Source organism: Alternaria rosae, assembly GCF_020736505.1.
Source record: "Alternaria rosae strain MPI-PUGE-AT-0040 chromosome Unknown BKA58scaffold_6, whole genome shotgun sequence".
NCBI classification, from domain to species: domain Eukaryota; kingdom Fungi; phylum Ascomycota; class Dothideomycetes; order Pleosporales; family Pleosporaceae; genus Alternaria; species Alternaria rosae.
The window spans coordinates 1,814,739-1,837,637 of NW_025763575.1; the positions used below are offsets into that span (position 1 = coordinate 1,814,739).

The 22,899-nt window shown below is 46.5% G+C and overlaps 10 protein-coding genes across 10 annotated transcripts; 5 read left to right on the forward strand and 5 right to left on the reverse strand.

The window, feature by feature from the left end:
- Positions 1 to 201: 201 nt before the first annotated feature.
- On the reverse strand, positions 202 to 2,339 carry BKA58DRAFT_402942 (uncharacterized protein; the record flags this gene model as incomplete). The annotated part of the gene is made up of 13 exons (XM_046171751.1): positions 202 to 215; positions 417 to 438; positions 696 to 729; positions 798 to 801; positions 873 to 909; positions 948 to 985; positions 1,032 to 1,062; positions 1,134 to 1,163; positions 1,278 to 1,286; positions 1,590 to 1,626; positions 1,677 to 1,698; positions 1,839 to 1,842; positions 2,307 to 2,339. The coding sequence occupies 13 exons, from the start codon at positions 2,337 to 2,339 to the stop codon at positions 202 to 204; spliced, it is 315 nt and encodes a 104-aa protein (XP_046024484.1).
- Positions 2,340 to 5,035: 2,696 nt separating this feature from the next.
- Positions 5,036 to 6,650, forward strand: BKA58DRAFT_459455 (uncharacterized protein; the record flags this gene model as incomplete). The annotated part of the gene is made up of 3 exons (XM_046174716.1): positions 5,036 to 5,409; positions 5,455 to 5,814; positions 5,863 to 6,650. The coding sequence occupies 3 exons, from the start codon at positions 5,036 to 5,038 to the stop codon at positions 6,614 to 6,616; spliced, it is 1,488 nt and encodes a 495-aa protein (XP_046024485.1). The 3' UTR covers positions 6,617 to 6,650.
- Positions 6,651 to 6,665: 15 nt separating this feature from the next.
- Positions 6,666 to 8,753, reverse strand: BKA58DRAFT_430210 (major facilitator superfamily domain-containing protein; the record flags this gene model as incomplete). Its single annotated transcript, XM_046173057.1, has 5 exons — positions 6,666 to 7,129; positions 7,219 to 7,324; positions 7,361 to 7,949; positions 8,052 to 8,464; positions 8,550 to 8,753. The coding sequence occupies 5 exons, from the start codon at positions 8,751 to 8,753 to the stop codon at positions 6,831 to 6,833; spliced, it is 1,611 nt and encodes a 536-aa protein (XP_046024486.1). The 3' UTR covers positions 6,666 to 6,830.
- Positions 8,754 to 9,246: 493 nt separating this feature from the next.
- On the reverse strand, positions 9,247 to 11,684 carry BKA58DRAFT_197709 (uncharacterized protein). The gene is made up of 2 exons (XM_046165759.1): positions 11,254 to 11,684; positions 9,247 to 11,200 (listed from the first exon to the last, which is right to left on the reverse strand). Exons 1-2 carry the CDS (start codon positions 11,417 to 11,419, stop codon positions 9,318 to 9,320), a joined length of 2,049 nt encoding a protein of 682 aa, XP_046024487.1. The 5' UTR covers positions 11,420 to 11,684; the 3' UTR covers positions 9,247 to 9,317.
- On the forward strand, positions 11,252 to 12,382 carry BKA58DRAFT_197696 (uncharacterized protein). Its single transcript, XM_046165755.1, has 2 exons — positions 11,252 to 12,067; positions 12,132 to 12,382. Exons 1-2 carry the CDS (start codon positions 11,500 to 11,502, stop codon positions 12,260 to 12,262), a joined length of 699 nt encoding a protein of 232 aa, XP_046024488.1. The 5' UTR covers positions 11,252 to 11,499; the 3' UTR covers positions 12,263 to 12,382.
- On the reverse strand, positions 12,309 to 14,545 carry BKA58DRAFT_197707 (thiamine pyrophosphate enzyme, N-terminal TPP binding domain-containing protein). The gene is made up of 3 exons (XM_046165758.1): positions 14,379 to 14,545; positions 14,165 to 14,327; positions 12,309 to 14,115 (listed from the first exon to the last, which is right to left on the reverse strand). Exons 1-3 carry the CDS (start codon positions 14,381 to 14,383, stop codon positions 12,502 to 12,504), a joined length of 1,782 nt encoding a protein of 593 aa, XP_046024489.1. The 5' UTR covers positions 14,384 to 14,545; the 3' UTR covers positions 12,309 to 12,501.
- Positions 14,546 to 14,856: 311 nt separating this feature from the next.
- On the forward strand, positions 14,857 to 16,228 carry BKA58DRAFT_197699 (uncharacterized protein). The gene has a single exon (XM_046165756.1). It carries the CDS (start codon positions 15,079 to 15,081, stop codon positions 16,120 to 16,122), a length of 1,044 nt encoding a protein of 347 aa, XP_046024490.1. The 5' UTR covers positions 14,857 to 15,078; the 3' UTR covers positions 16,123 to 16,228.
- BKA58DRAFT_197700 (uncharacterized protein) lies at positions 16,229 to 17,334 on the forward strand. The gene has a single exon (XM_046165757.1). The coding sequence runs from the start codon at positions 16,335 to 16,337 to the stop codon at positions 17,253 to 17,255; it is 921 nt and encodes a 306-aa protein (XP_046024491.1). The 5' UTR covers positions 16,229 to 16,334; the 3' UTR covers positions 17,256 to 17,334.
- On the reverse strand, positions 17,313 to 19,479 carry BKA58DRAFT_430215 (glycoside hydrolase superfamily). The gene is made up of 5 exons (XM_046173058.1): positions 19,201 to 19,479; positions 18,931 to 19,125; positions 18,616 to 18,743; positions 18,478 to 18,566; positions 17,313 to 18,415 (listed from the first exon to the last, which is right to left on the reverse strand). The coding sequence occupies exons 1-5, from the start codon at positions 19,305 to 19,307 to the stop codon at positions 17,414 to 17,416; spliced, it is 1,521 nt and encodes a 506-aa protein (XP_046024492.1). The 5' UTR covers positions 19,308 to 19,479; the 3' UTR covers positions 17,313 to 17,413.
- Positions 19,480 to 19,897: 418 nt separating this feature from the next.
- Positions 19,898 to 22,061, forward strand: BKA58DRAFT_430216 (general substrate transporter). The gene is made up of 3 exons (XM_046173059.1): positions 19,898 to 20,298; positions 20,359 to 21,402; positions 21,455 to 22,061. The coding sequence occupies exons 1-3, from the start codon at positions 20,038 to 20,040 to the stop codon at positions 21,680 to 21,682; spliced, it is 1,533 nt and encodes a 510-aa protein (XP_046024493.1). The 5' UTR covers positions 19,898 to 20,037; the 3' UTR covers positions 21,683 to 22,061.
- Positions 22,062 to 22,899: the final 838 nt, after the last annotated feature.

Below are 22,899 nucleotides of genomic sequence, written 5' to 3' on the forward strand. Positions count from 1 at the left end.
TGTAGGTATAAGTATTATAATAAGGCGCAAATCTATACTTATATTAGAGATTTTTAAGTTTGCTATTAAGTAACATAGTACTACGTTATTGCGTAATCACGTAATTTTAAAACAAGTACACTTTCGGCTCTGTCTCTTAGGCCTAGAGAAAAGAGAGAAGAACTTATTTATTACTACTATATAGAAATTACTAATCTCAAGCTAGCTCTTAATTACTATAAGAGGTAGCTAGTTGTAGAGAATTAAGTAAGAAGAATAAGAAACTATAATTAGTAACTAAACTATAGAACTTTAAACTCTAAATTAGAACTTTCTCTACTTCTTATTCTAAGTCTTCTTAATTTTATAGTAGAGCTAATTTTTACGTATATAAAAATTATAAATGCTAAGCTTAAGCTTATAATACTTATACTTACTTTTAGCCTTTTTATACGCGTGCTAATACCTAGTATAGCTACTTAATCTAGTACTAAAGAGTAAGCTCTTAAAGGCGCGTAGAATAATTAAGTAAGAAGTAGAGAAAAGTAATAAATAAGTATAGCGTAGAGAACCTATATTAAGTAAGCTAAAGTATATAGCGCTAATAAAGTTAAGCTTATAAGTAAGTAATAGCGTTAGCTTAGAGAAGTAGGTTTTCTTCTTAAAAGAACTTAAGCTCTTCTTATAATATATAAGAATCTTAGTAATTAACTTACTCTTAACTTTAGTAGCCTTAGTAGAATACTACTTCTATTAAAAAGTTAGCTAAAAAATTAAAATAATAAAGATTATTAAACTTATATAGCTAAAGCGCTTACGTAGCTAATTATACTTAGTAGATAGATTAGTGTTAAGTAGATTATATAGATAAGTATTATACTTAGTATACTTACCTAATAAGCTAAGACACTTATAGTAGTAATAATAGAGCTAAAAATTATAAAGTAAATACTTAATATAGCTCTTACACTACTTATTATAAGAATAAGAAGAATTAAGTAGAGTACTAATAACTTTAGTAAGTGTAATAAGTAGATTAGATAGCTACTTACAGTAACTACTACTCTTACTTAGAGTAACTAACTACTAATAATTCTTAATTTTATATAATAAATAATAAAGTAGTAGAAACTATAGCTCTTTATACTACTTACTATTAAAGCTAATAAGCTTAGAAGGCTTAACTTAAAGAGTAGAGCTAGAGCTTATCTTTCTTATTTATACTTTACTCTTAGCGCGTAAAAACTAGTAATAGCGCTTATTATTCTTATAGAGCTACTTTTCTCTCTTATACTTACTATTAGACTCTATACCTTAAGTAGTAATTCTCTAAGCTAGTAAAGAAGTATTAGTATAGCTAAGAAATTAATAAGGTAAAGACCTATATAGAAGACTTTAAAAATTATAAAAGTAATTACTTATAACTATCTCTACTCTTAACTAACTCTCTAGTAGATAAGTAGCCTTAAAGAGTTAGCAATTCAGCTCTTTATTATATTCAGAGAAGGCATATTTATTATACTTATAGCCTACCTAAGTAATAGAATCTTAAATAATAAGTTACGTAGTACGCTTATAGTACTTATTACTATTATAGTGCTAACGCTTACTACGTAAGCAATTACTAATAAGAGAGTTAGGATAAAACTATAATAATATATTAGTAAGTAAGTTAATTAGAAGAGTAAGAAACTTACTAAAAGAAGATTAGAAAAAAGGCTTAAAGAAAGTAGAGGTAAAGTAAGGTAGCTAGAGGCTTAAGCGCGCAAGAGCTTAAGTATAGTAGGTAAGTAAGTAAAGTAGAAAGACTAGATAGATAGCTTAAAGAGCTAGACTAGAAACTTAATACTTTTAATTACTATACTAGAGAATTATATAGTATAATTAAAAAGAGAAGAATTAAGAGTACTATTATTCTTAATAAAAGTCTTTAATTATAGTCTAAGTACTTTAATATATACTATAATTACTAGATTACTATTAAGGTAGTAATAATAGAGATAAGTAGTAAACTTTACTTAAAAAAATTAAGAGGTAGGTAAAAGAACTAGGTCTTACTACTAAAGAACGTAAAAATATAAGACTCTTACTTATATTCTCTAGAATTATAAGCTAATTTCTTACTTACTAAGACTAATTTCTAGCTAATTAGGCTCTAATTAAATAACTAATCTCTTACTTCTATTAGTATTAAGAAAGATTAGATTGTAATTTAACTTTAATTTACTATACTACTTTAGGCTTTGTAATCTAGGCCTTAGAGAAGTAAAGTAAGTATAGTAAATATAACTAGATTAATTTAATTAGAATAAATTAATAAATCTTACTGTTCTAGAGAGTATATTAGAGTAGAAATCCATAGACTTCTAGTCTTTTTACCTAATTATAACAATCTAAGCTACGTAATTGCTTAGTAAGTAGATATATAGTAGAGGATTTTATTCTAAGTTCTTTTTAGTAGTTATCTAATTAATACACTTATTTCTAACTAAACTAATTAGGTCTCTCTAGCTCTAACATTAATTAAATAAGTAAAGTTTATATCTATAAAAGAAACTGTTATAGTTAAAGATTACGCGTACAAAGTCTTTAGAGCACTAATGCTAGAGTATAGTATACTAGAAGATTTAATAATAGATAGAGATAAGCTGTTTATGTCTAAGTACTAGACAACATTTCTAGTAAAACTAAAGAGAAAGAAGAAGCTATTAACTAGCTTCTATTCTAAAATAGATACCTAGATATAATAATTAAACTAGATACTAGGATAGCATCTAAGAATATACGCTAATAAGCTATAAGATAAATAAGTTAAACTCTTACTAATAGTTTAATTAGCTTATAATTTTATAAGATAAGTAACTATAAAGTACTTACTAGACTACGTAAACTATAGATATAAGCTAGTTACTTATAAAGATCTAAAGAATATAGAAAGTATAATAGTAGACGTAGAAGGTAAAGCCTATCTTATATAAGAACTATATAAAAAATTAAACTAAAATATTACTTATAGAAATCTTAGGAATTTCTAGAGTAGTAACTAAACAAAGTATTAAAAGACTAACTTTTAAGAAGAGAAATAAAGTTTTTTAATTATAATAGAACTTAAAATCTTAGTAGCTAAGTAGAAAACTAGATAACTTCTAAATAGGACTATTTAAAACTCTAGAGAAAACAAGTATAGTAAATTAAAAATCTAACTATTATTAGGTATACGTATCTACTCTATCTTATATTAAAAGCTTCTAGAACTAGTACTTCTAGATACTAAGCTAGTAATAGATATAGAGCTTAAAGATAGTAGATATAAGTTAAAAGAGATTAGAGACCTAAAAAAAAATTAGTTATAAGTAAAAGTATTTAGTTAAGTAGTAAGAATAGCCTAATAGTTAGAATATTTAGACACTAAAAGAAGGCTTAAAAAACTATAAGTTACTAATACTTAAATACTACTAGAATTACTTAAAAAAGTAAGAACTAGACTCTTAAGAGACTAAAAATAATTAAAAAAAGAATTAAAAGAAGCGTTAGTCTATAACTAGTCTAAGTTAGTTAATAATATAGGTAGTAATAGTTTAGTTGTTAGAAAGTCTATAATAGAGGTAGAATTCTTCTTAGCTTACTCTTTTGCATAATCTTAGAGAACTAAGATAGTAAGATCTTAATTTGTAAATATTTATTCTTACGCCTTAGCCTCTAAGAGTTCTAGTTTACTCTAAGCTAGCTAAGCTTTTAAACGCGTAATTTTAAAATATCTTTAATACTTCTTCTTAAAAATAAATAGACTATACCTAGCCTGTATAAAAACATAATAAGTATAGTAGCTAGTTATAGTATCTATAAAATAATAATAGTTCTTCTTCTTATAATACTTATAGTAGAAGAGTATCTCTAGACTCTACTCTTTTATATAGTTAGTGCGAGCACAACACTTAGAAGTTATATTCTAGAGATAAGTATAATAAGAAATTAAACTTTAGGAATAGTTAGAGACGCTAGAAGTAGAAAGAGTTAGCTATAATAACTTAAGGCCTACTAACCTTATATATAGGTAATGCCTTAACGCGTAGTATAGAAAAATAATAATCTAAAGTATTATAATAATACGCCTAAGAGAGAAAATAATATTATAAGTAAGAAAGACAAATTTTCTCTATAGTAAAGGCAAGAAGTTAAAAGCTAACTAGAGCCTCTAATAGAAGGTAATAATTATTTTAAGGCTAAGAGTTACGTAATATTATATTTTACTAAGGCTAGCTATTTAAGATAGTAGAGTATTATAGAATAGCAACGCTATTTTAGAACTTGTACTAAGTTGAGAAAGATAGAGTAGTAGAAATAGATTATAATAAGTATAAAAGTGTATAAGATCTTATTATTATACTTATTATAGTTAACTTAAATAGTTTATCTCTTATATAAATTATTAACTAGTTATTCTATAATAACTCTTTTCTATATAAATTGCTAGACAAACTCTATAGACTACTACTTTAGTCTACCTCGCCTTAGTACAGACTAAGGTTAGAGAAGTATAGCCTAACTCTATGTAACAAACAGTTGCCTATATAATTAGGTCGCCTGTAGAGTACGTTAATAAGCCTACGTAATATAACGTACAGCTAAGTAAGCTGCTAACGCTGCTTTTGCTCTCTATATTTACAAAAAGTATAAAATTCTCTATAGTTTTTGTAAGGTTGACTGAGGCCTGCTGTTCGAACAAGGCCCTTCTAAGATTCCCCTTCAAGAGGGCGACTATTTGACGGGAGAAGAAATCAAGCGATACAGAGACTCGAAACGATGCTTCCTGGATAACTCCAAGTCTCTTTGATCGATTCTAGTCATCTTCCTTACACTTCCAGATGCTCAGATAACGTATTTCAACGAGTTTCACTTCAGCGATACTCGCTACATCATCCGGCTGCATCTCGTACGGGTGGATCACAGTCTGGCTGCGCATCGCAATCCGATCAGCTTCGACGACTTGGCGGTGTTGTGCGACGAGGTCAGAGCATCGTCATGGCACTCTATGTTTCGAGACTGAGATGCCGTCATGACTTTCATGCCCTTGGTGCAAGAGAGACTGATGAGTTGCACTGGGGATCCAGAGCTAAGGTTTCACGCTTGTTGGGATTGTTGGCCGCGTGGAACGTTACTGGATTTCGGATGGACCCGAGAAAACAAGGATATGCCAAAAGCCTGGTCATTTTTTGCCTACTGCAAGCCGGAAGACTTATTGACTTGCCTTGTTGAAATTATGGACACGATTACAGAGTTCGAAAACCAGCTGGCTGGTGAATGGGTGTATCCAAGGTTCCAGCCATGGAAGCTTATCACGGTAGGCCAGGTTCTCCATTGCCTTTACAGGAAACGCATTCTAGTTGAACCCCAGTCGCCAGACAAGATCAAGTATATGGAACATGTTCTGTATGTCCTCGCATGTACTTAACTCCTCAACACATTCTTCAAAAGCGAGAGATCAAATATTCGGGGGCTCCAGGTTAAGCTCACCCAGAAGATCTGGTCGGAAACAGAACTTGATGACGTGGACTACGTGGACGAAGTCGAATTTCTGCTATCACTGCGACTATCTGAGCTAGCAACGCTAGCGTTGCGCCCAGAGGACAATCTGATACCTTATTGTTATTTCGGACCAACAGACGCAGAGGTTTTTAACCCAAGGCATCTCAGATTGAATCTTCTAGTTGGCGTTGGGGGTTTGAAAATAGAATGGACCGAAGACCTTCACGAGCACTTGACTCTCAACGCATCAACCTTGACTGTTTACATTTTCTGGTTTGCGTCACACATCCGCCAAAACTCCATGTTCCAGTAAGTTGTCATTGTTGCACCATGAGGGGCGTCTTCTAATTTCGTCAGGATGTACTGTGATCTCTTCGATTGTAAACTTGATCATGCAAAGATCGGCCAGCCTAGCATGTCACGATTATCAATGTCATATCGAAAGCAAATACTCAGGTCGTACTTATGGATCTTTCATGAACTGGCATCTAGCTCGTCACGTAGAGAGGCATACTACGACCTTCCGCTGCCCTGGTGGCTTGCTCCTCTTCAAAGCGCCCAGCAGCAGCAAGTACCAACAAAGACTTCAGTGAAAGGCTTGTTTGTATGGCTAGGGAAAGCTTTGAATGCCTTGGCTACGTTGCTCCATTTCAAAATGCCGCGACCCAAGGAGCCGTACGGGACTATCCGCTCGCTTCTCAAAGATGGTATTGGCAGGAAGTGCAAGCTACCTATCGACTGTCTTCTACAGCTTAGGCCTTTTAATAACGAGCGTACAGAGATTGCGGAGGGTGGACAGATAAGCGAGCTGTACGAGGACGACTCGGACGATGAAGAAGAAAGCCTTGGCGTTACACACCAAGTGTCGTACCAGTTATACCCAGCACTAGCTCCTCGTATCAAGATACTGATTGAGCATCTAGAAAAGCAGAAGCCGAAAGGGTTCGACGCCCTGTGGAAGGATCAGAGAGATTCCAATACCTGGTATACGTTCTGGGCAGCGGTGATCTCTGGGGTCACGGCGTTGGTCCCAGCCGCAGGAAGTTTAGCAGTGTCAGCTGCGCAGACTTGGGCAATATTCAGGGCGGTGTATATGTGGCATGAAAGATAATGCGTAGTCGAATCGCTGTAATTTTAGATTCTTTCGGAGCTGCGTAGATAGCAACCCAACTTGACGCTGTAAAGCCTAGTGATAGCATAAGTCATGAGTTGATAGACTCTAACAGGATACTAGTCCACGACTTCCAAGAACTATAGACTTCTTAGCCTTTAGATTTTTTTACCTGATGTTGCGATATCGTAGACTTGCATCTCGTGCGGGGACATCAAATCGTAGCTTTCTTCTTGTTCGTATTGTCCCACCTCGTCGCTAAGCTGGTGAAGACAGTGATGCCACAGGATACGATGGTGATTGCGAACGCAACCCTGATACCCCAGGCGTATGCGAGGATGACGCCGTTCAGCTCGGCTTCGTGAAAAGCTTGACGCAGGGCTGTGGCGCCGGTAGATATGACTAAGGAGCGATTGATACTTGGTGTGGTTGTCCGAAGCTTCTGCAAGAGCTGGTTCTCGAAGCCGCACTGTGCGGCTGCGATCATGAATGTAGCACCAATAGATCGCGCGACTATTTACGGGACGTACCATCAGCTTCGAGATACAACAAATGAACGGGAGCCGGCCGCCTCATCGGCAATGAAGCGGAAGGAGACTTACAGATAATGATCGCGGTCACAGGAGCAATATCGCTCGGTTCGGCGAAAGCCTGCGCAATGATAAGCGGGATCTGGAGGCCCATTCCGTATCCAGTGCCCGCCAACATCTGTTAGCCGACCCATTTGCCGGTCGATGTTCCGACATCTAGGGTATATAACAGACCAGCCGAGATGGTCACCATCACCGAGCTGACCACGAGGAATGGAGCGGCGATACCCGTCTTCGAGATGGCTTTCCCAGATGCAAACGTGAAAATGCTGAACAAAGCTATGAGAGGTAAGTTGCGAACACCAGAGCCAATTGCACTTTGGCCATCAATGCTCTGAAAATATATGGGCAGATAGTACAGCGTGATGAAGTACGCGCCAGCAAAGAAGAAACCCCATATCGAGCTGACCCAGATGGTCCTTTGTCGCATGAGACGTGGTGTCAGCATAGCGCGCTCACCTTGCCAGATTTCTACGATGATCAGTGCGATGATCATGAGCCCGAAGCCGACGAGTAAGCCTATGACGAGACTGGACTTCCACGGATGAGTAACTCCTCCGTACTGGAGAGCTAGAAGTAAGCAGAGGGATGCGCCCATCACAAGCGCAGTCCCAGGAAAGTCCATCTGCAGAATCTTCTCCTTGGCAGTGGCTTGTACACGTGGAACGGATGCAGGAGTCTTGAAGGTGATCAAAATGACCAAAGCTGCCAGACCCCCAACTGGAAGGTTGATATAGAAGCACCTATAATTGATATGGAGTCAGCTCGTGTCACGATAGAGGTCTACAGTTGTAAACGACATCGGTCTCGCAACGAAAACGAACAGCGCAAGCATCTTTACTCACCATCTCCAAGATGCTCCATCGGTAAGCCCTCCACCAATGAGTGGTCCAGCGACAGCGGCGATGCCATATGTCATTCCGATGAGCCCGGTGTAAGTGGCCCTCTTTCCAGGCTCGGCGGAAAATGCGGAAAACGTGTATACTCCAGGCGCTACTCCCGAGGCACCGAGACCAGCAAGGGCACGGCCGACAATAACTGTAGTCGAGTTTTGGGCAACAGCGCTGACCAGACTGCCACATTCGAATATGAGGATCGCCACCAGGAAGCTGTATTTAAGGTTAAAGAATTTGAACACTTTGCCCCACTGCGACTGGAACGCGCCGAGCGTCAAGAAGTACGCCGAACCGTACCATGAGATGTCTTGCATCCTGTCGAATCGGTCGGTAATCTTTGGAATAGCGGTCGCAACAATGGTCTGTATAGGGAGTTTCAGCTTATCGGCCTAGAATACGTTGACAGAAGATAGGTCAGCGTAGGAGGCTTGTAGCACCAGAACATACCTGGTCCAGAGCACAAAGGGTGATGCTGAGCACGAGCGCGAGCATGATGAAGAACATGTGAAGACCATTTGGATATTCTACGGTGTTCGCCGGCTCCTCGAGAGCTTTTTCTCCAGCAGCGGGACTATTGTCTTCAGAGTTGTCAAGCTGGCCATTGCTATCGCCAGCTGGGGACGCTTCAGTGAACGGGCCGTTCTGTTCCATAGCTTGCTTCTCCTTCTCCGGCTCGGTCGAATATGGTACGTCTCTTAGGTCGTTGAGCCTACCATCCTGTAGCAAGCGTGGCGGGTTTGTTGATGTAGCCATGTGTACGTGTCGTATAGCTCGACTGTGCAGATTTGCTGTCTGACTCTGTGAGCATTCGATATGGGGCTCAAAAGTAAACGGTATGCAATCGTCTTACGGGTTCAGATGGGCTAAGATACGGAGATAGTCGGTGATAGTGTTGGGTACAACACAGTCAAGGGGCGCACATTCTAATGTCCTTTTTTGTGTACCTCTTGGCGCTCCTCTTCTACTTCATCTGGCTGTTGCATAGTGCGACTAAACCTGCTCCCATACGCCGTTAAGTCTGTAAGCCCGCTAACCCCGTTCATTTGCGTTAACGCCGCTTTGTCCGAAAAGTGATAGTAGCATCACTGCTAATCATGCTTGCAGGAACGTGCCGACCTAGGTGCGCTGGCATTCAGAGGGTTTTGACATAGGATGACAATGGCTGCTATATAATAAGGAGGATGAGACTGCAAAGTTGATAGTCTACTCCACTATCTACAAGCGAACTTTGCAGGTCTTCGTTCCAGTGACAGACTTGTCGCTTTCACTCGTAGCAACGAGAGTTATTGTAGCTTCCTTGGAACAATATCCTTCGCAACCAACAGCAACATTGACTGTCTTCTGCTTACCCGCCTTTGCGTAAGCTAACGCATTAGGCACAGCAACCTTCCAACCAGCGCCTTTGACCTCCGCCTCCAAACGGTATATATCCGACCCAAGGTAGGCGGACAGATCCTGTGGGTGAGGGTTTGTCGCAAGCGAGGCCGCTTTACCGGTGTTCTTCAGCTCGAAACTGCAGTATAAGCCATCCGCGGGGCTAGTAGCGTTTCCGTTACTGACAACTTTGCCGGATCCGAGTTCAATGCCATGTTGAGCAGACGTAGTAGCGTTGGTCGCTGTCGAGGCCGCGCCTACGGTGTAGCGCAATACCCCATTTTCGTCAGTTATCTTGTCGAGGATGTACAGATGCAGGCCGTTCTCGTGATCAATGTGCTCATACTCTGAGCCCGAGTTTGTACCAGCGTGGAACAACGCATCGACCAGTTGCCTGTAGTCACCAATGGTCCAGTATCTTGCGGTTCCGTTGGGAAGGTAGAAGTCGATCTGGCGCGCATCCTGTGGGTTTGCGTCAATTGTCCATTGGAACGGCTGCACACGATCGCTGTTCTTGGTCTTGCTAATCATGACGCCAGAGTCTGGGCAGAAAGAGTCCGCACCAAGTCGCTGAACAACTTCAACATTGTAGTTGTTGTAACCACGGCCGTCGCAAAGAGCATCGAGGGACGCATTACATGGGGGCGCAAGATCGCCCGCAGCGCCAAAGGAAATGTTGAATCCCATAAGGCTGTCCACTGGATCGACAGAGCGAGCGGTAATCTGCGCGATGACTGGGCCAGAGACGGCAAGGCCTGAACGGGAGATCTGTAAGATCGGAGATGTATCGATGAGCCCGATCTGGTGCTTGTCTCGCATTGTGTGTAGAGATCCCATGGACGCGCCTTGTACTGGAGGGATTTGCCAGCGCGTGTGAGGCCCTCCCGGTCCATTGAAGCTGCCTCGAGACAGCATGCTCCAAGGGCCAGTGTATGTTCGTCGCGGAGGGTCGCTGAAGGGGTTATTGTAGTTATCACCGATACCGAGCAAGTGCGACAGTTCGTGAGCAAAAGTAGCCATTCCACTCGATTCTCCCTGGGTTGAAGAGCCGCCACCGGCGTTCGGCCATATCGTAGAAGCTGCAGCCCACGATGACCACTCGACATAACGTGTACTAGCCCAGTTTGGGAGGGAAGAGTTGTCCGGTGGTCCAAACTCCTCAGGAACGTCTTCCTTGGAGAGGAATTTCATCTCACCGAATTCCTGCCATGTCGAAGATTCGTCTTGGCCGGCCGAGAGGATGAAGGCCAATTCGTACGCGTCTGCCGTCTCATTCCCAACATCGGCACGCCATGCTCCGAGCGCATCGGTCCTAAGATCGACCGAGCATGGCGGTCCCTCCGGGCAAGCGCCTTCGTTAAAGCCACCTTCCTCGTCGTCAATACCGTATTGGTAGCTTCGCGCTGGCATGCGATAGGGACCAAACACGGTCAAGTCCACTCCGTACTTGCCGAATGAGTCGCCCATCCAGTATTCGTGAAGTGTGTGGCCTTCGTTGAGCTCGCTGGGTACGTTGAGAAGGTCGTGATAAAATTTGGGCACATCTTCACGGCTCAAGCCAGCGGCAAGTGGCTGTGGGTTACCGAAGATGTCCGAGTTAGCCGGCAGAGTGACGACAAATGGAGAGTCGGGGTAGTCTATGGTCACCAAGGCGATGTTGAAGTTCCGGTCTCTGCCCTTGCGTGCTGGGTCAGCCCAATTTGTCGTGGGTGGCGCAACATAATCTGAAGAAAGCTTTAGTAACTTGCTGCATACGCGTAGTTATGCTTGGACGTACCGTCCCAAGTCATGTTATCCGGATTGACCCAATTCTGGGGGTCTATAGGCGCGAATGGATTCACAGGCGCGCTTTGGCGACGCACGACAGCAGCTGCCGCAAGCTCAAGCATCGTGCTCAAAATGACAGCCATTGAGGCGCGATGAGGGCTTCGGATCGCCATCATTTACCACAAAGCTTTGGAAGGCAGATGAGCAGGCAACAGGAAGAGCTTGGGAAGCGGAGGTGAGAGGAGACCCTTGAAGTATGCTAACGAGAACCCGGACCTGCATCATCAAGATTGAGTTGCCTACCCATGATGCCGACTACGTAAGGCAAGACAGATATCAAAGTAAAGTGCATATGCGGCTGCCTCTTCCAGCTAGGTTAGTCCGTTCCACCGTCTTGGCACGCGCGCACCTGCTGTTCCCAGTCTCCGAGGCTGGGGTGGACGATAACGGCGTCGCTTGGTCCTGCACTTTCGTCGATCTGATGGGTAATTGCGTCCAATGTGACGGTTACGTACTTGACGTAAGCTTTGGTGGTGCCGTGAACCTTGGTACTATGGCTGCTAAAGCTTGTCCGCACCGACCACGGCGATCCCTTCCGCCCCGCTTGAGACTTGCCGGAAAGCTTCAATGTTTTATCGTATCGCGGATGATGGGTGATAGCACGGGTATAGCTCGGCCGCTTGATTCTGCGACTACGGGCGGCCCAGATGTTGTGTTTACTTTCTCACGCCACGACGTACGTCATTGTGCGGATGCCTCTTTCTTGTTCGACATCCTTTCGTGCTTTGGCCATAACGCGGCCACAGAGCGCCCTGCAACTCAAAGTCTGTGTCAACCGAGAATCTTACGGCGCCTTGGTGCTGTCTAGCTGACGTGAGACAATTGCAGCACAGCGAAGTACGGCATCTCTGGCAAATCTCCGATGCACTTCCTTGTGTGTCAATAAAGGATGGCCAGGGGCTGGGAAAGGAGGGTTACATTGTCTTCCCAGACTTGGCTTAGCATGTCTGATTCCATGAACGGCAGATTCTCACGGAATTTTTGATATTATAGACATACATCCAAGATATGCATCGCGATTAGGCCTACTTTCCAACGGCTACGGCGACTGACTGTGATTAGCCAGCACCACGCAGATGTGGCGACCTTACACGTGGGAACACAGATGTATGCACACGGATTCTTGCTATGTATCATTTCCCCTCCAGCGTAGCATAGGCCCTCTTGCTTGTCAAATGCTGGATGGACGATGCTCAATTCACCCCAGACGACCCTTACCGCCCCCATATTTCCCTTCCGGGCCCTCGAGATGCGCATCCAAAACTGCCGATGTCCCACTGAGGACGCTCTTAATGGCATCTGGTAGCAGTCTACTAAGCTCGTCCGCAGTGGATGCATGCGCAGCCCATATCTGGCCTCCACTTGCCGCCTTGGCGATGCCTGAGTAGTCTGGAGTCGGCGCGAAACTGATATTGAGCTCCTCGTTGCTGACCTTAGATCCCTCTCCATCGGGATGTACCAGTAGCATAGACCGTCGTGGAGCGTTCCAGCCCTTGTTGTTGAGCACGACGGTAAGAATGGGAATGTTGTAGCGCTGCGCGATCCAGTATACCGATCCGGGAACGGAGAACAGATAAGTACCGTCTCCAACAATTTGACACACGAAACGCTTCTTTCCTTCGGTGTCAGTTGCAAGCTTGACGCCAAGCGCACCACCTCCAGACCACCCAAGTCCGCCACCACCGCAGTTTATCCATGAGCCAGGAAGCGTGGCCTGGATCTGGTCCGCAACAAAGCCGGTCTGAGTAACGGCCTCTATGGCCCAGATGGTGTCATTAGGGCAGAGTTTTTTGAGTTGAGAACAAAGGTACGGGGTGCTGAAATGGCCTTTATCGTCGACCTTTGCTTCGCCGGCAATGCCATCAAGCTTCTTCTTATGCGACTCCTGTAACGCGGTCCACCGTTGGTTAAAGAGTTGAGCAGAGATCTTGTCCTTGAGTTGCGATTCGAAATGTTCATTGAGCTGCGTTAGTGAGGTATGAGAATCGGCTCTGTAGCGTTGTGTAGCGTTTAGGTAGAAGACAGGCATCTGTTGTTTTAGGGGGTCGACATCGACATGGAAGATCTTGGCATTGTCCTTGGGATGACACTGAGTGTTGATCCACGGCACGTCACAGTCAAGGACTAGGATGACGTCGGCCGTTTTGATGGCAGGATCGTTGCCGTATCGCAGGCCGAGCCAGGCTGGGTGGTTCGCGGGGAAGCACATGTCACTGCCTCCGGTGTCTAGTACGCGAAGACCCTTGACGTTGTCTGCTAAACGCACGAGCTCTTGCACGGCATCGTGGTTTCGCCCCGAGTATCCGGTGATGATGAGGGGCTCTTGAGCGTTCACCAAGGCCTCAGCAATTGTCTTGACACCCTTAGGAGGAAGTGCAGCGGGCTCGACAGGATGCCAGAAGTCCATCTCGAGCTTGTACGGGGTCAAGTCCTCTTCCATGGGCTCGCGCGCGCCGTAGAGATATACAGGCCCCTTGGGATCACTCATGGCAAACGAGAGAGCCCGATTGACCATCTGCTTGACGTTCTTGCCCGACTTGATTTCGCCTGTGTACCTGCAGTATTGTGCGACAATTTGCTTCTGGTCCGGCACGTCTTGTATCCAATGGATGTATTCCGTTCTGCTGCCGCGCATCTCGCCCTCGATGGTGAAGGGCGACAAACCGGCGAAGATGAGGACAGGCGCGCGTCCACATGAGGCATTATGTACGGCGGCTCCGAGACCTTGGGTTCCGACGTCGACGTGCACGATAACACATTGGGGCTTGCCTGTCAGTCTGGCATATCCATCCGCCATGGAAAGGGCGACCATCTAGACGCGTCAGTCTCTGGGCACATAGAAGTGCATCTCAAGTACCTACCTCGTTCGGACATGTTATGATCTTGGGGAATTGGCCTTTCTTCTCGTTTTGGCCTTTGACGATGGCTTCGATGATGGAGGGATGGTCGGACCCAAGGTTGACAAAGACGTGGCTAACGCCATACTCCCAGAGCGCCTCGAAGAAGGCAAAGGACGCTGTGTAGCTAGCAGCAGTCAGTACATTATACGTGCGTGCATGCAGAGGCGGTGCTTACACCATGCTGGCTGCTGTGCGTGGTCTATCTGTCGTGCCTCCAAGCTGACTTGAGGGCAGGTGCGCACAAGTCCGATGACGGCGTGCGTCGGAGGATTGAATGCCCCATCGCTCTTGCTGCTATCATGGGATGGGTACGGAATGGGCAGCGGCCCCACCAGAGCGCGGGGAAGCTTTGCTGTCAGGGTTGGGGTTGACGGCAGGGCGACTCGATTATCGGCAGTCCGAGGGGCGAAGGCGGCTGTTGACGGCTTCATCAAAGCCGCATCGCATTCTCAATTGACAGTCGTTTCGGCGTCATCTCGCCCGTCGCTGAACACTGGCGACATATATGCGACGGTGGCACGCGTCTAAACCGTGGCAGATAATGGAGCTTGCCCTGTCGCGCCTGCTCGTTATCGATCAAGTCGCGGCATGGTTCCGCCGTGCGGAAAAGCCACTTCGTGACCAAGACATCTTCATTTGCTTGCACCGCACTACGACCCTCGCCTTCGCCAACTCTCGTCTTGTCGTCTTTCACTGAGATTGCGAAGCCTTGCTCAACTTTGCAATGTCTGCACCACCACCACTGCAGGAGCGCGGCGCGGCGAGATATGCGTATCAAACGCGTTTCATACCAAGCACGTATACATAGTCAGTCAGGCCCGGCTACATCATGATCGTTCCCAACGACCGCTGGCCATTTATCCAGACTTTACAACATGCGCTTTCATCCCATTCACCTTTTATCATTCATTGCCTCGTCAGTCCTTGCACATCATCCCGAAGAATGCCCATCCAATGCCACACAACACATTCAATACCCGACATGCCTTGGCCTACCGGGGGTCTATCTCGTCAAAGCAAGCGAAGGAAAGGGCTTGGGCGTTTTCGCTACGCATGATATGGATATAGGCGATATCGTTATGCGCGAGACGCCTGTCATCAAGATTCGTTTGCCAAAGCTCGCCAAGGGGAGCCCATATCCCATGGCAGCCGTCGCTTTGCTACTCCAAGAGCAATTTGACAACCTATCGCTAGAGTCACAGGAGGAGGTCCTTTCTTTGACACATGAGTCAAATGCTGTAGACAGCAAAGCTCAAGATACTCTAGGCACCATCTTTCGCAACAATGCCTATAACACTGGCGATCAAGTCGGCCTATTCCCCAAGATCGCTCGCATCAACCACTCGTGCCGACCGAATACGAGCTACTACTGGAGCGGGAAGCTGAACAAGCGCATCGTCTACGCCACACGCAGCATCAAGGCAGGAGAAGAGTTCTTCGTGTCTTACATCTCACTGTTGCTCAGTCGGGAAGATCGCCAAAAGCAGCTCGATCGATATGGCTTCAAGTGCGGTTGTGAAGCATGCGCACACGAGCGAGCCGCTCAGATAGCTAGCGATAACCGCCGTGCCACCATCAAGAATGCCTTCTCGAAGTTCGAACCGCAACTTGTGCTGGCAGCTCCACAGTCCAAGGCTGGGAAGCGTCAGGCACAAAAGGACGCTGAGGTGAGCGTACAACTCGCTCAGCTAGTAGAGGAGGAAGGACTTGCCGACTACTATGCCAAAGCTTACAGAATTGCCGCTATAAGCCATGCCAGAGTTGAAAATTGGGCGACCGCTGCGAGGTGGGCGAATCGAGCCTATGAGATACGTTACATGGAAGACCCGGAGTCAAAGAGCACGTTAGAGTTGCACCACCTCACAAGCAGCTTTATCTCAAACTGGGAAACTGAGTTGCGAAGTCGTGCTTCAACATGAGATTCTGCAAGCGGCTTTGACACTCGCGTCGCAGTGCCCTGCATATCATGCGGAGGATTGGCCGTTCCAGACCTGCGGTTCGCACATGCGGCCCTGTTCACCCGGTCGCCCGCTTATTAGCCTAATGCATCACCAGGCCTCTGGAACTTCGCATTACAGCAAACGTATCTTCACCTAACAATCATCGCAATCATTCACAACCATCCAGCAACATGAGTTTATCGCAGATTACCCCCAGCATGTCCAAGCAAAGACTCATCGATCGTGACGAGCGAACTCGCAAAAAGCCGATGCGGATCCTGGTTCTGGGCATGTGTCGGACGGGAACAACCACTATCGCCGTCGCACTCCGTAAACTTGGGTATACCTCGCATCAGATGCGCGATGTGCTTACCAAACCATCTGAACTCGCGCTTTGGGAAGAAGCTGTCAACGTCACTCTATTACCGCCCCAAGAACGGCCTTCAAACCAACAGAAGATGGAACCGTATGGCAAAGAGGAATTCGACAAACTGTTGGCCGACTACGATGTTGTTATGGATCTACCCGGTTGTGTGTTCGCATCGGAACTGGTGAAGGCCTATCCCGACGCCAAGGTCATCCTGACGAAGAGGAGGTACGAAGACTGGGAACAGAGCATGCAGGACAGTATATGGTGTCTCGATACGTGGCGGCTATTTACTCTCTGTCGCCAACTTAACATCACACAATTGGCGCCATTAATGCGACTCGTGCACTCTATATTCCGAGTGCACAACAATAACAACTACGGTGGCCCTGCAACGAAGACGGCATTCGATAAGCATTACGACACTGTTCGCTCGTTGGTACCTCAAAGTCAACTACTGGAGCTCGACACCGACAGAGACTTGAGATGGGAGCCTATCTGTGAATTCCTGGGCAAAGAGGTACCGAAAGAAAGTTTCCCGAAAACGAGCGAAGACAAGGCCATGCGCAAGGGTCTTGAGAGCGCATGGTGGGGCATGGTTCAATACTTCGTCATGTTGGTTCTTCTTCCCGGGCTTGTCGTGGTTGGGTCTGCTATGTTGTACACGTATGCGGATGAGGTGAGGGCGTATCGAGACGGGTGGTTAATGGTGGCAAGGAAGTACATGGAAACGGGAGAATTGTAACATACTGCGAGAGCCTGGTAGCATTTGACAAAGTCGTGATCATTTTAATCTGTGCCTATCATTCTTGCTTCAAGAAGGCTTTCTATGTCGTATATCTAGTTGTCTTAACTCATTCAACAAACTCATCGTTCAGTATTGATCTGTTTCATGCCAGCTGCTCAAGCCCTCCACCTCAGCAGAGTGAATGAATGCTTTCCGAATTTGAACTTGCCCTGCCCGTCCCAGCTGTTTTCCTTGATACCAACATTCTGCACGCCATCAGTGTTGACCACATCGACATTATCACCCGTCACAGTGTGCACCTCGACCTTGTCGGCCTTCAGTCCGGGGATGTCAACCTCAAAGTCCTGCTTCTCGTTGACATTAGTGACAGCAAGGTTGATGAACCCATCGTCACTGATCGTGGCACTGCAGTCCAGGTAGGGCGTCTCGATGGTGTTGCGGATCCAGCTCGGGTTCGTGCGGCCGGTATATTCTGGGGCGCGAACATTGAGCGCAATAGTGTGGCCACGCATGTACTTGGAGAAGAGGAGCAAGGGCCACCAAGAAGTCTGTTTGACGAGTCCCTCCTTCGTGGTCATCAAGGGTGAGATGACGTTGACGCTCTGTGCGACAGTCGCCATGCCCATATCCTTTGCTTGACGGATGAAGCCGTTCAGGAAGATGGAAACGGCGAGAGCGTCGGAAAGGGTATACTTCTCCTCAGCACCGAGCTCACCGGGGGCACGAACAGGATCCCAAACGTTCCATTCGTCAAAGCAGATAGTCTGCCTGGGCACTGTCTCGGGAACCTTGTTCTCAATGCGTGCAAGATCGATCAAGCTCGCAGTCATCTGCACTGCTCGCTCAGCTGCCCGGGGTGCGGTAGCATTGGGCAGATGCTCCTTGTCGGCAGTGTAGATGTGGATGGAGTGCATGTCGATGAGTGACTTGGTGGTGTCGCCACTGAGACCGTGGACATCCCACTTCACGCACTGGTTAAGGACATAGTAGTCCCAGGAAGAGTAGCCAGTCTCGCCGCAAAGAATAGTAGTGATGGTTGGGTCGAGGAGTTTGAGGGCTTTGGCCCATTGATACGCCTTCTTGGCATAGTCTTCTTTGGTCATCTGCTCAACCTGCCATGGACCCCAACATTCGTTGCCGAGGGCCCAGTACTTGACCTAGATGGTTGTCAGTATGATCGAGACTGTAGGAAGAGGAAATACAGTAGTCATGAACATACATTGTAAGGCTTCTCGCGACCATTCTTGCGACGAAGGTTGGCGTAGTAGGTGTCGCGATCCGAGTTACAGTACTCAAGCCATCCAAGAGCTACATCTAGTCAGATCATGTGCGACAACACCAATTGGGTCAAACGAACCTTCGTCCAGAGTGCCAGTTCCGAAGTTGAGGCAGAGATATGGCTCTGTGCCGACTTCTTCGCACCATTGCATAAACTCATCCGTACCGAATGTGTTTGGCTCGATGCCAATCCATGCCAGCTCAGGCCTAGGCTCAGAATTAGCTTGCTGTAGTGGACATGCTGAACAAATGGTGGCTGGGTCCATGTCACATGAACACGCTTGTGGCGCCAGTATGACCAACGGGACATGATCCTCAAGATGCATCGGTAGCCCCCAACGCAGGCGCGCAGTCAATGATCGCCACGCATGAGTGAACATACGTGACAACTTACCTCTTTGGTCTGTTCTCTTTGGGTCCAACACCATCAAGCCAATGGTATGTTGCTACGAAGTTGCCGCCCGGGTACCGCACTACAGGCACATTGAGTTCCTTAAAAGCTTCAATGACGTCCTTGCGGAAGCCTCTCTCATCGGAAAGAGGGTTGCCGGGGTCGTAAATGCCGCCGTAGATGCAGCGGCCCATGTGCCTGGTGCGTGGTCGGTTAGCCGAAAAAGAAACACGCATCCAGCGCCATCCGCAAGGCGTCTATCCTGGAGCTTACTCAGTAAATCCTCCATAGATGTTGTCGTTGATCTTAGCAATCTTGTGAGAGGGATGTATAGTGATCGAAGGCGTCTCGCTCTCTTCGATCTTGGTGAAGCTTGCCATGATGATGAGGGTGAATGAGAACGACGCCTGAAGATTGAATTGTGTGGTGTTTCGGAAGAGAACTTCACATGCAAGTTCAAAAGTCACGATGATAGTGGCCTGATCTTCGCGATGTCGTTGAAGGCTTCATGGCGTTCATGCGCACCTCCGGCTCGGCGTCGGTGTCAACGCCAAATTGGTTGACGCACCCGACGCTGATACATGCTCCCATTCGTGGAATTTACCCAGCGGACGCTAGCTGCTATCATCTCGGAGACATGCCACACTATTGTTGTTTACAGAAGAACTGCCGCCACAACCACGGGGAGCCAAGAAGACTTCCACCAGTGGAAATGTAGCGCGTTCTGCATTTGCATCCTGAATATGCATGTGCTAACGTTGTCGCGTTGGTAGCAAAAGTAGCAATTCGGGCTACGATCTACCGAACAAGTGCTGTCGCCTCGGTACTGACGCCGATGGCTGGTGATGCAGGGATGAAGGGGCGGGTCGCGGAGAGAATAAACGCGGAGTCGAGTCAGTGTCCCCGCTCTTTGCGGAGACCGTGGAGTAGCCTCGTTCGATGCGTTCCCCAGACCGCGGTCAGCCATGGGTGGTGACATGGTGCAAGGGAGCAGCGCAGAAGGATCAGTAATGCCTTCAAGTATAAAGGCCCAGCAGCCTGCCAGTAGTGGGTCTGTCTACGCATCGCATCCCCCTCCGCACTGCAGCGCTCAATCCCTCTGCAGCAGCCATGGCGCTCCCTCCCAAAGTCTACCAGTTCCTCGTGGGTCTCTTTGCATCCCTTGGTTCGCTACTGTACGGTTACGATCTCGGTGTCATCGCCCAAGTCATCTCCTCTGGAGCGTTCAAACGCGAGTTCAACGATCCTGGCGCAAATGCAAAGGGAGCCGTTGTGTCAGTTTTCACGGGCGGTGCCTTCTTCGGTGCCATGTTCGGTGGCCCTGCCGGTGACTACCTCGGTCGACGACTTACTATCCTGATGGGCGCCTGTGTAAGCAATTCCCAAAATATTGACTGGTTCGCCCCGTTTCTAACCCAATGATGATCGTAGGTCTTCATGCTCGGTGGTGCTTTGCAGACTGCTGCCGTGAACCTCAACTACCTTTACGCTGGACGTGTCCTTGCTGGTGTCGGTGTCGGTTTCCTCGTCATGATCATCCCTCTGTATCAATCCGAATTGGCTCATCCCAGCATCCGTGGACGTATTGGTGGATTGGTGCAGTTCATGCTGGGTATCGGTGCCCTAGCCGCCGCCTGGATCAGTTATGGCGTTGACATCGGGTTTCCGGACAGCGACAATGGTCAATTCCGAACATCACTGGGTATCCAGGTCGTACCTGCCTTCTTCTTGGCCGCTCTTATCATGATGTTCCCCGAGTCGCCCAGATGGCTTATCAGCAAAGGCAAGGTCGAGCAAGGTCTAACGAATCTGGCCAAGCTTCATGCCCATGGTGACACCAACGACGTTTGGGTTCAAGCCGAGTTCCAGCAAATTCAGGATGCCCTCACTTTTGAGCGAGAGCATGAGGCCCAATCTTATCTCGAGCTTTTCAAGGACAAATCGTGCTTCCGCCGTCTTTTCCTCGCCTGTGCGCTTCAGGCTTCCGTTCAAATGACTGGTGTTTCGGCTATCCAATACTACTCAGTTACCATCTACGAGCAGATGGGTATTAATGGTACCGAGGCGCTCAAATACCAAGCCATCTCTTCTGTTCTTGCTCTTTGCGGACAAGCACTCTGCATTGCCTTCATCGACCGACTGGGGCGTCGCTGGACTCTGATCGGTGGTAACCTTGGTAACTGCCTTACTTTCATCGTATCCACCATTATGTTGGCTGTCTTCCCTCCAGGCTCAACAGGAAACGCAAGTGCTTCGTGGGGCTTCATTGCTGTCACCTGGCTGTACAACTTCTGCTTCTCGTCGACTTGTGGACCACTATCTTGGATTATTCCCGCCGAGATCTTCGACACAAAGACCCGTTCCAAGGGTGTATCGATCGCCACCATGACATCCTTTGCATTCAATACTTTGATTGGCCAAGTCACCGAGCTCGGCATGGTATCCGTGGGATGGAGATTCTACCTGCTGTTCGTTGTAAGTACTCTCGCAGCTTAACAAATTGACCGTAAGCTAATCAAATCCTCAGATCTGCAACTTCACCAACGCCGTCTTCTTCTACTGCTTCTTGCCTGAGACCGCCAAGCGTCCGCTCGAGGAGATGAACTACCTCTTCACCAACGCTCCCCTCTTCGTCCCCAACATGAAGTCGTCAGAGTGGGGTCTCGACATCGAGCGCCGTGTCGAAGAAGTTGCTGCTAAGCAAGGCTCGGTCTCCCACGCCGAGCATGTAGGCACCAGCAAGCACGCCATGTAGGAAGCCCACAATAGTTTAGCTTCCTTGTCGAATTGACGTCCAATGCTGCATATCTTCATCACTATTTCAACCGTCTAAATGGGATTGTGATGGTATAGATAATGAAGCAATTCCCACCAAAGCTTTCTTCCGTCTTCTTGTGAGATTAACGTAATTCTGAAAGTATGCCTCAGTGACGATGCAACTTCTGGACAATTCTGATGTCAATTATCAAGGCCACTGCAATTTGCAAACGCGATTCTAAGCATTACCGAGCTTTATTTCGTACAGTGTGGAGTGGGAAGTAAAATTTGGGTTATAAGAAGCTGTATTTCGGGCAACGATGTACAAGACTTGGCTGGGCACGCCTAGACTATATATTGTAAACCGACCAAAGCGCTAGTGAAGATCGGAGTGGTGTAACTTCTCTTGATGCCTCAGACTGAGTGCACTTACGTCGAATAAAGTCCTCTCTACTGATCTTTTAATGTCTTTTCTAGATACAGATGGACCCTTGTTTCACGAATCGGAAAATCCGGCGACCTTGCCTATCACATCAACCCCAGGCTATGTGCAGACATGCCAGCTCTTCCAAAATTACCTTGCCGCAACGAAGACGTAATCTCTCATACGGCAGGAGCGCAATGTCCCACTATTCGACATCCTTATGTCTACATAGTAGTCGGTACCGTCATGGGTGTAGCTGCTGTATTGCTGTTCGTCTTGTGACTGGTGCATAGCGGCACCCCACGGTTCAGACATTCTCCCGCCATGGAGATTGTGCGCATGAATGCGTTGCGGAACAAAAGGTTATACCAAGTTGTTCGCCATGTCCGCGGGCTGCGTAGCAACTAAGGGATATCCGGGCAATGGCTTCGGAAGATGAGATCCGCATGCGCGTGCGTTCACTGGCTCTTGCTAAGACTTCAGGCAGTACTTTTCCCATCGAAAAAGCTTGTTGGGAGAGAAAACATCATCGGTACTACATCGAACAAAGTGTACAGCAACTCTTGACCCGAAAACGACGCTGTTCACGAAAATGAATTCGAGTTTCATCCAACATCACACGAGACTTTCCACAGCAGTACGTATGCAGGCAGTGATATTAGTTTTGATACTACAAAGCTACGACTACCCTGATAGATGAACTAGTATCAACATCTAGATACGTGTGGTTGTTCGCACTTGGTCAATTTGTGACAATAAATGAGGGCGCTTGTAACTATCTTTTGTATAAT

Bases quoted from the DNA above. Each gene is read 5' to 3' on its own strand.
- BKA58DRAFT_197709 (XM_046165759.1), bottom strand. From the start codon at position 11,419: ATGATGGCGATCCGAAGCCCTCATCGCGCCTCAATGGCTGTCATTTTG. The intron at 11,201-11,253 runs GTACGTCCAAGC...AGCTTTCTTCAG, and splicing joins GGATAACATGACTTGGGACG to ATTATGTTGCGCCACCCACG.
- BKA58DRAFT_197696 (XM_046165755.1), top strand. From the start codon at position 11,500: ATGCTAACGAGAACCCGGACCTGCATCATCAAGATTGAGTTGCCTACC. The intron at 12,068-12,131 runs GTCTGTGTCAAC...AGACAATTGCAG, and splicing joins AGAGCGCCCTGCAACTCAAA to CACAGCGAAGTACGGCATCT.
- BKA58DRAFT_197707 (XM_046165758.1), bottom strand. The intron at 14,116-14,164 runs GTAGGTACTTGA...TGACGCGTCTAG, and splicing joins TCATAACATGTCCGAACGAG to ATGGTCGCCCTTTCCATGGC.
- BKA58DRAFT_197699 (XM_046165756.1), top strand. From the start codon at position 15,079: ATGCGCTTTCATCCCATTCACCTTTTATCATTCATTGCCTCGTCAGTC.
- BKA58DRAFT_197700 (XM_046165757.1), top strand. From the start codon at position 16,335: ATGAGTTTATCGCAGATTACCCCCAGCATGTCCAAGCAAAGACTCATC.
- BKA58DRAFT_430215 (XM_046173058.1), bottom strand. From the start codon at position 19,307: ATGGCAAGCTTCACCAAGATCGAAGAGAGCGAGACGCCTTCGATCACT. The intron at 19,126-19,200 runs GTAAGCTCCAGG...ACCACGCACCAG, and splicing joins ATCTATGGAGGATTTACTGA to GCACATGGGCCGCTGCATCT. The intron at 18,416-18,477 runs GTATGTTCATGA...ACAACCATCTAG, and splicing joins GTCGCGAGAAGCCTTACAAT to GTCAAGTACTGGGCCCTCGG.
- BKA58DRAFT_430216 (XM_046173059.1), top strand. From the start codon at position 20,038: ATGGCGCTCCCTCCCAAAGTCTACCAGTTCCTCGTGGGTCTCTTTGCA. The intron at 20,299-20,358 runs GTAAGCAATTCC...TGATGATCGTAG, and splicing joins CTATCCTGATGGGCGCCTGT to GTCTTCATGCTCGGTGGTGC. The intron at 21,403-21,454 runs GTAAGTACTCTC...TCAAATCCTCAG, and splicing joins GATTCTACCTGCTGTTCGTT to ATCTGCAACTTCACCAACGC.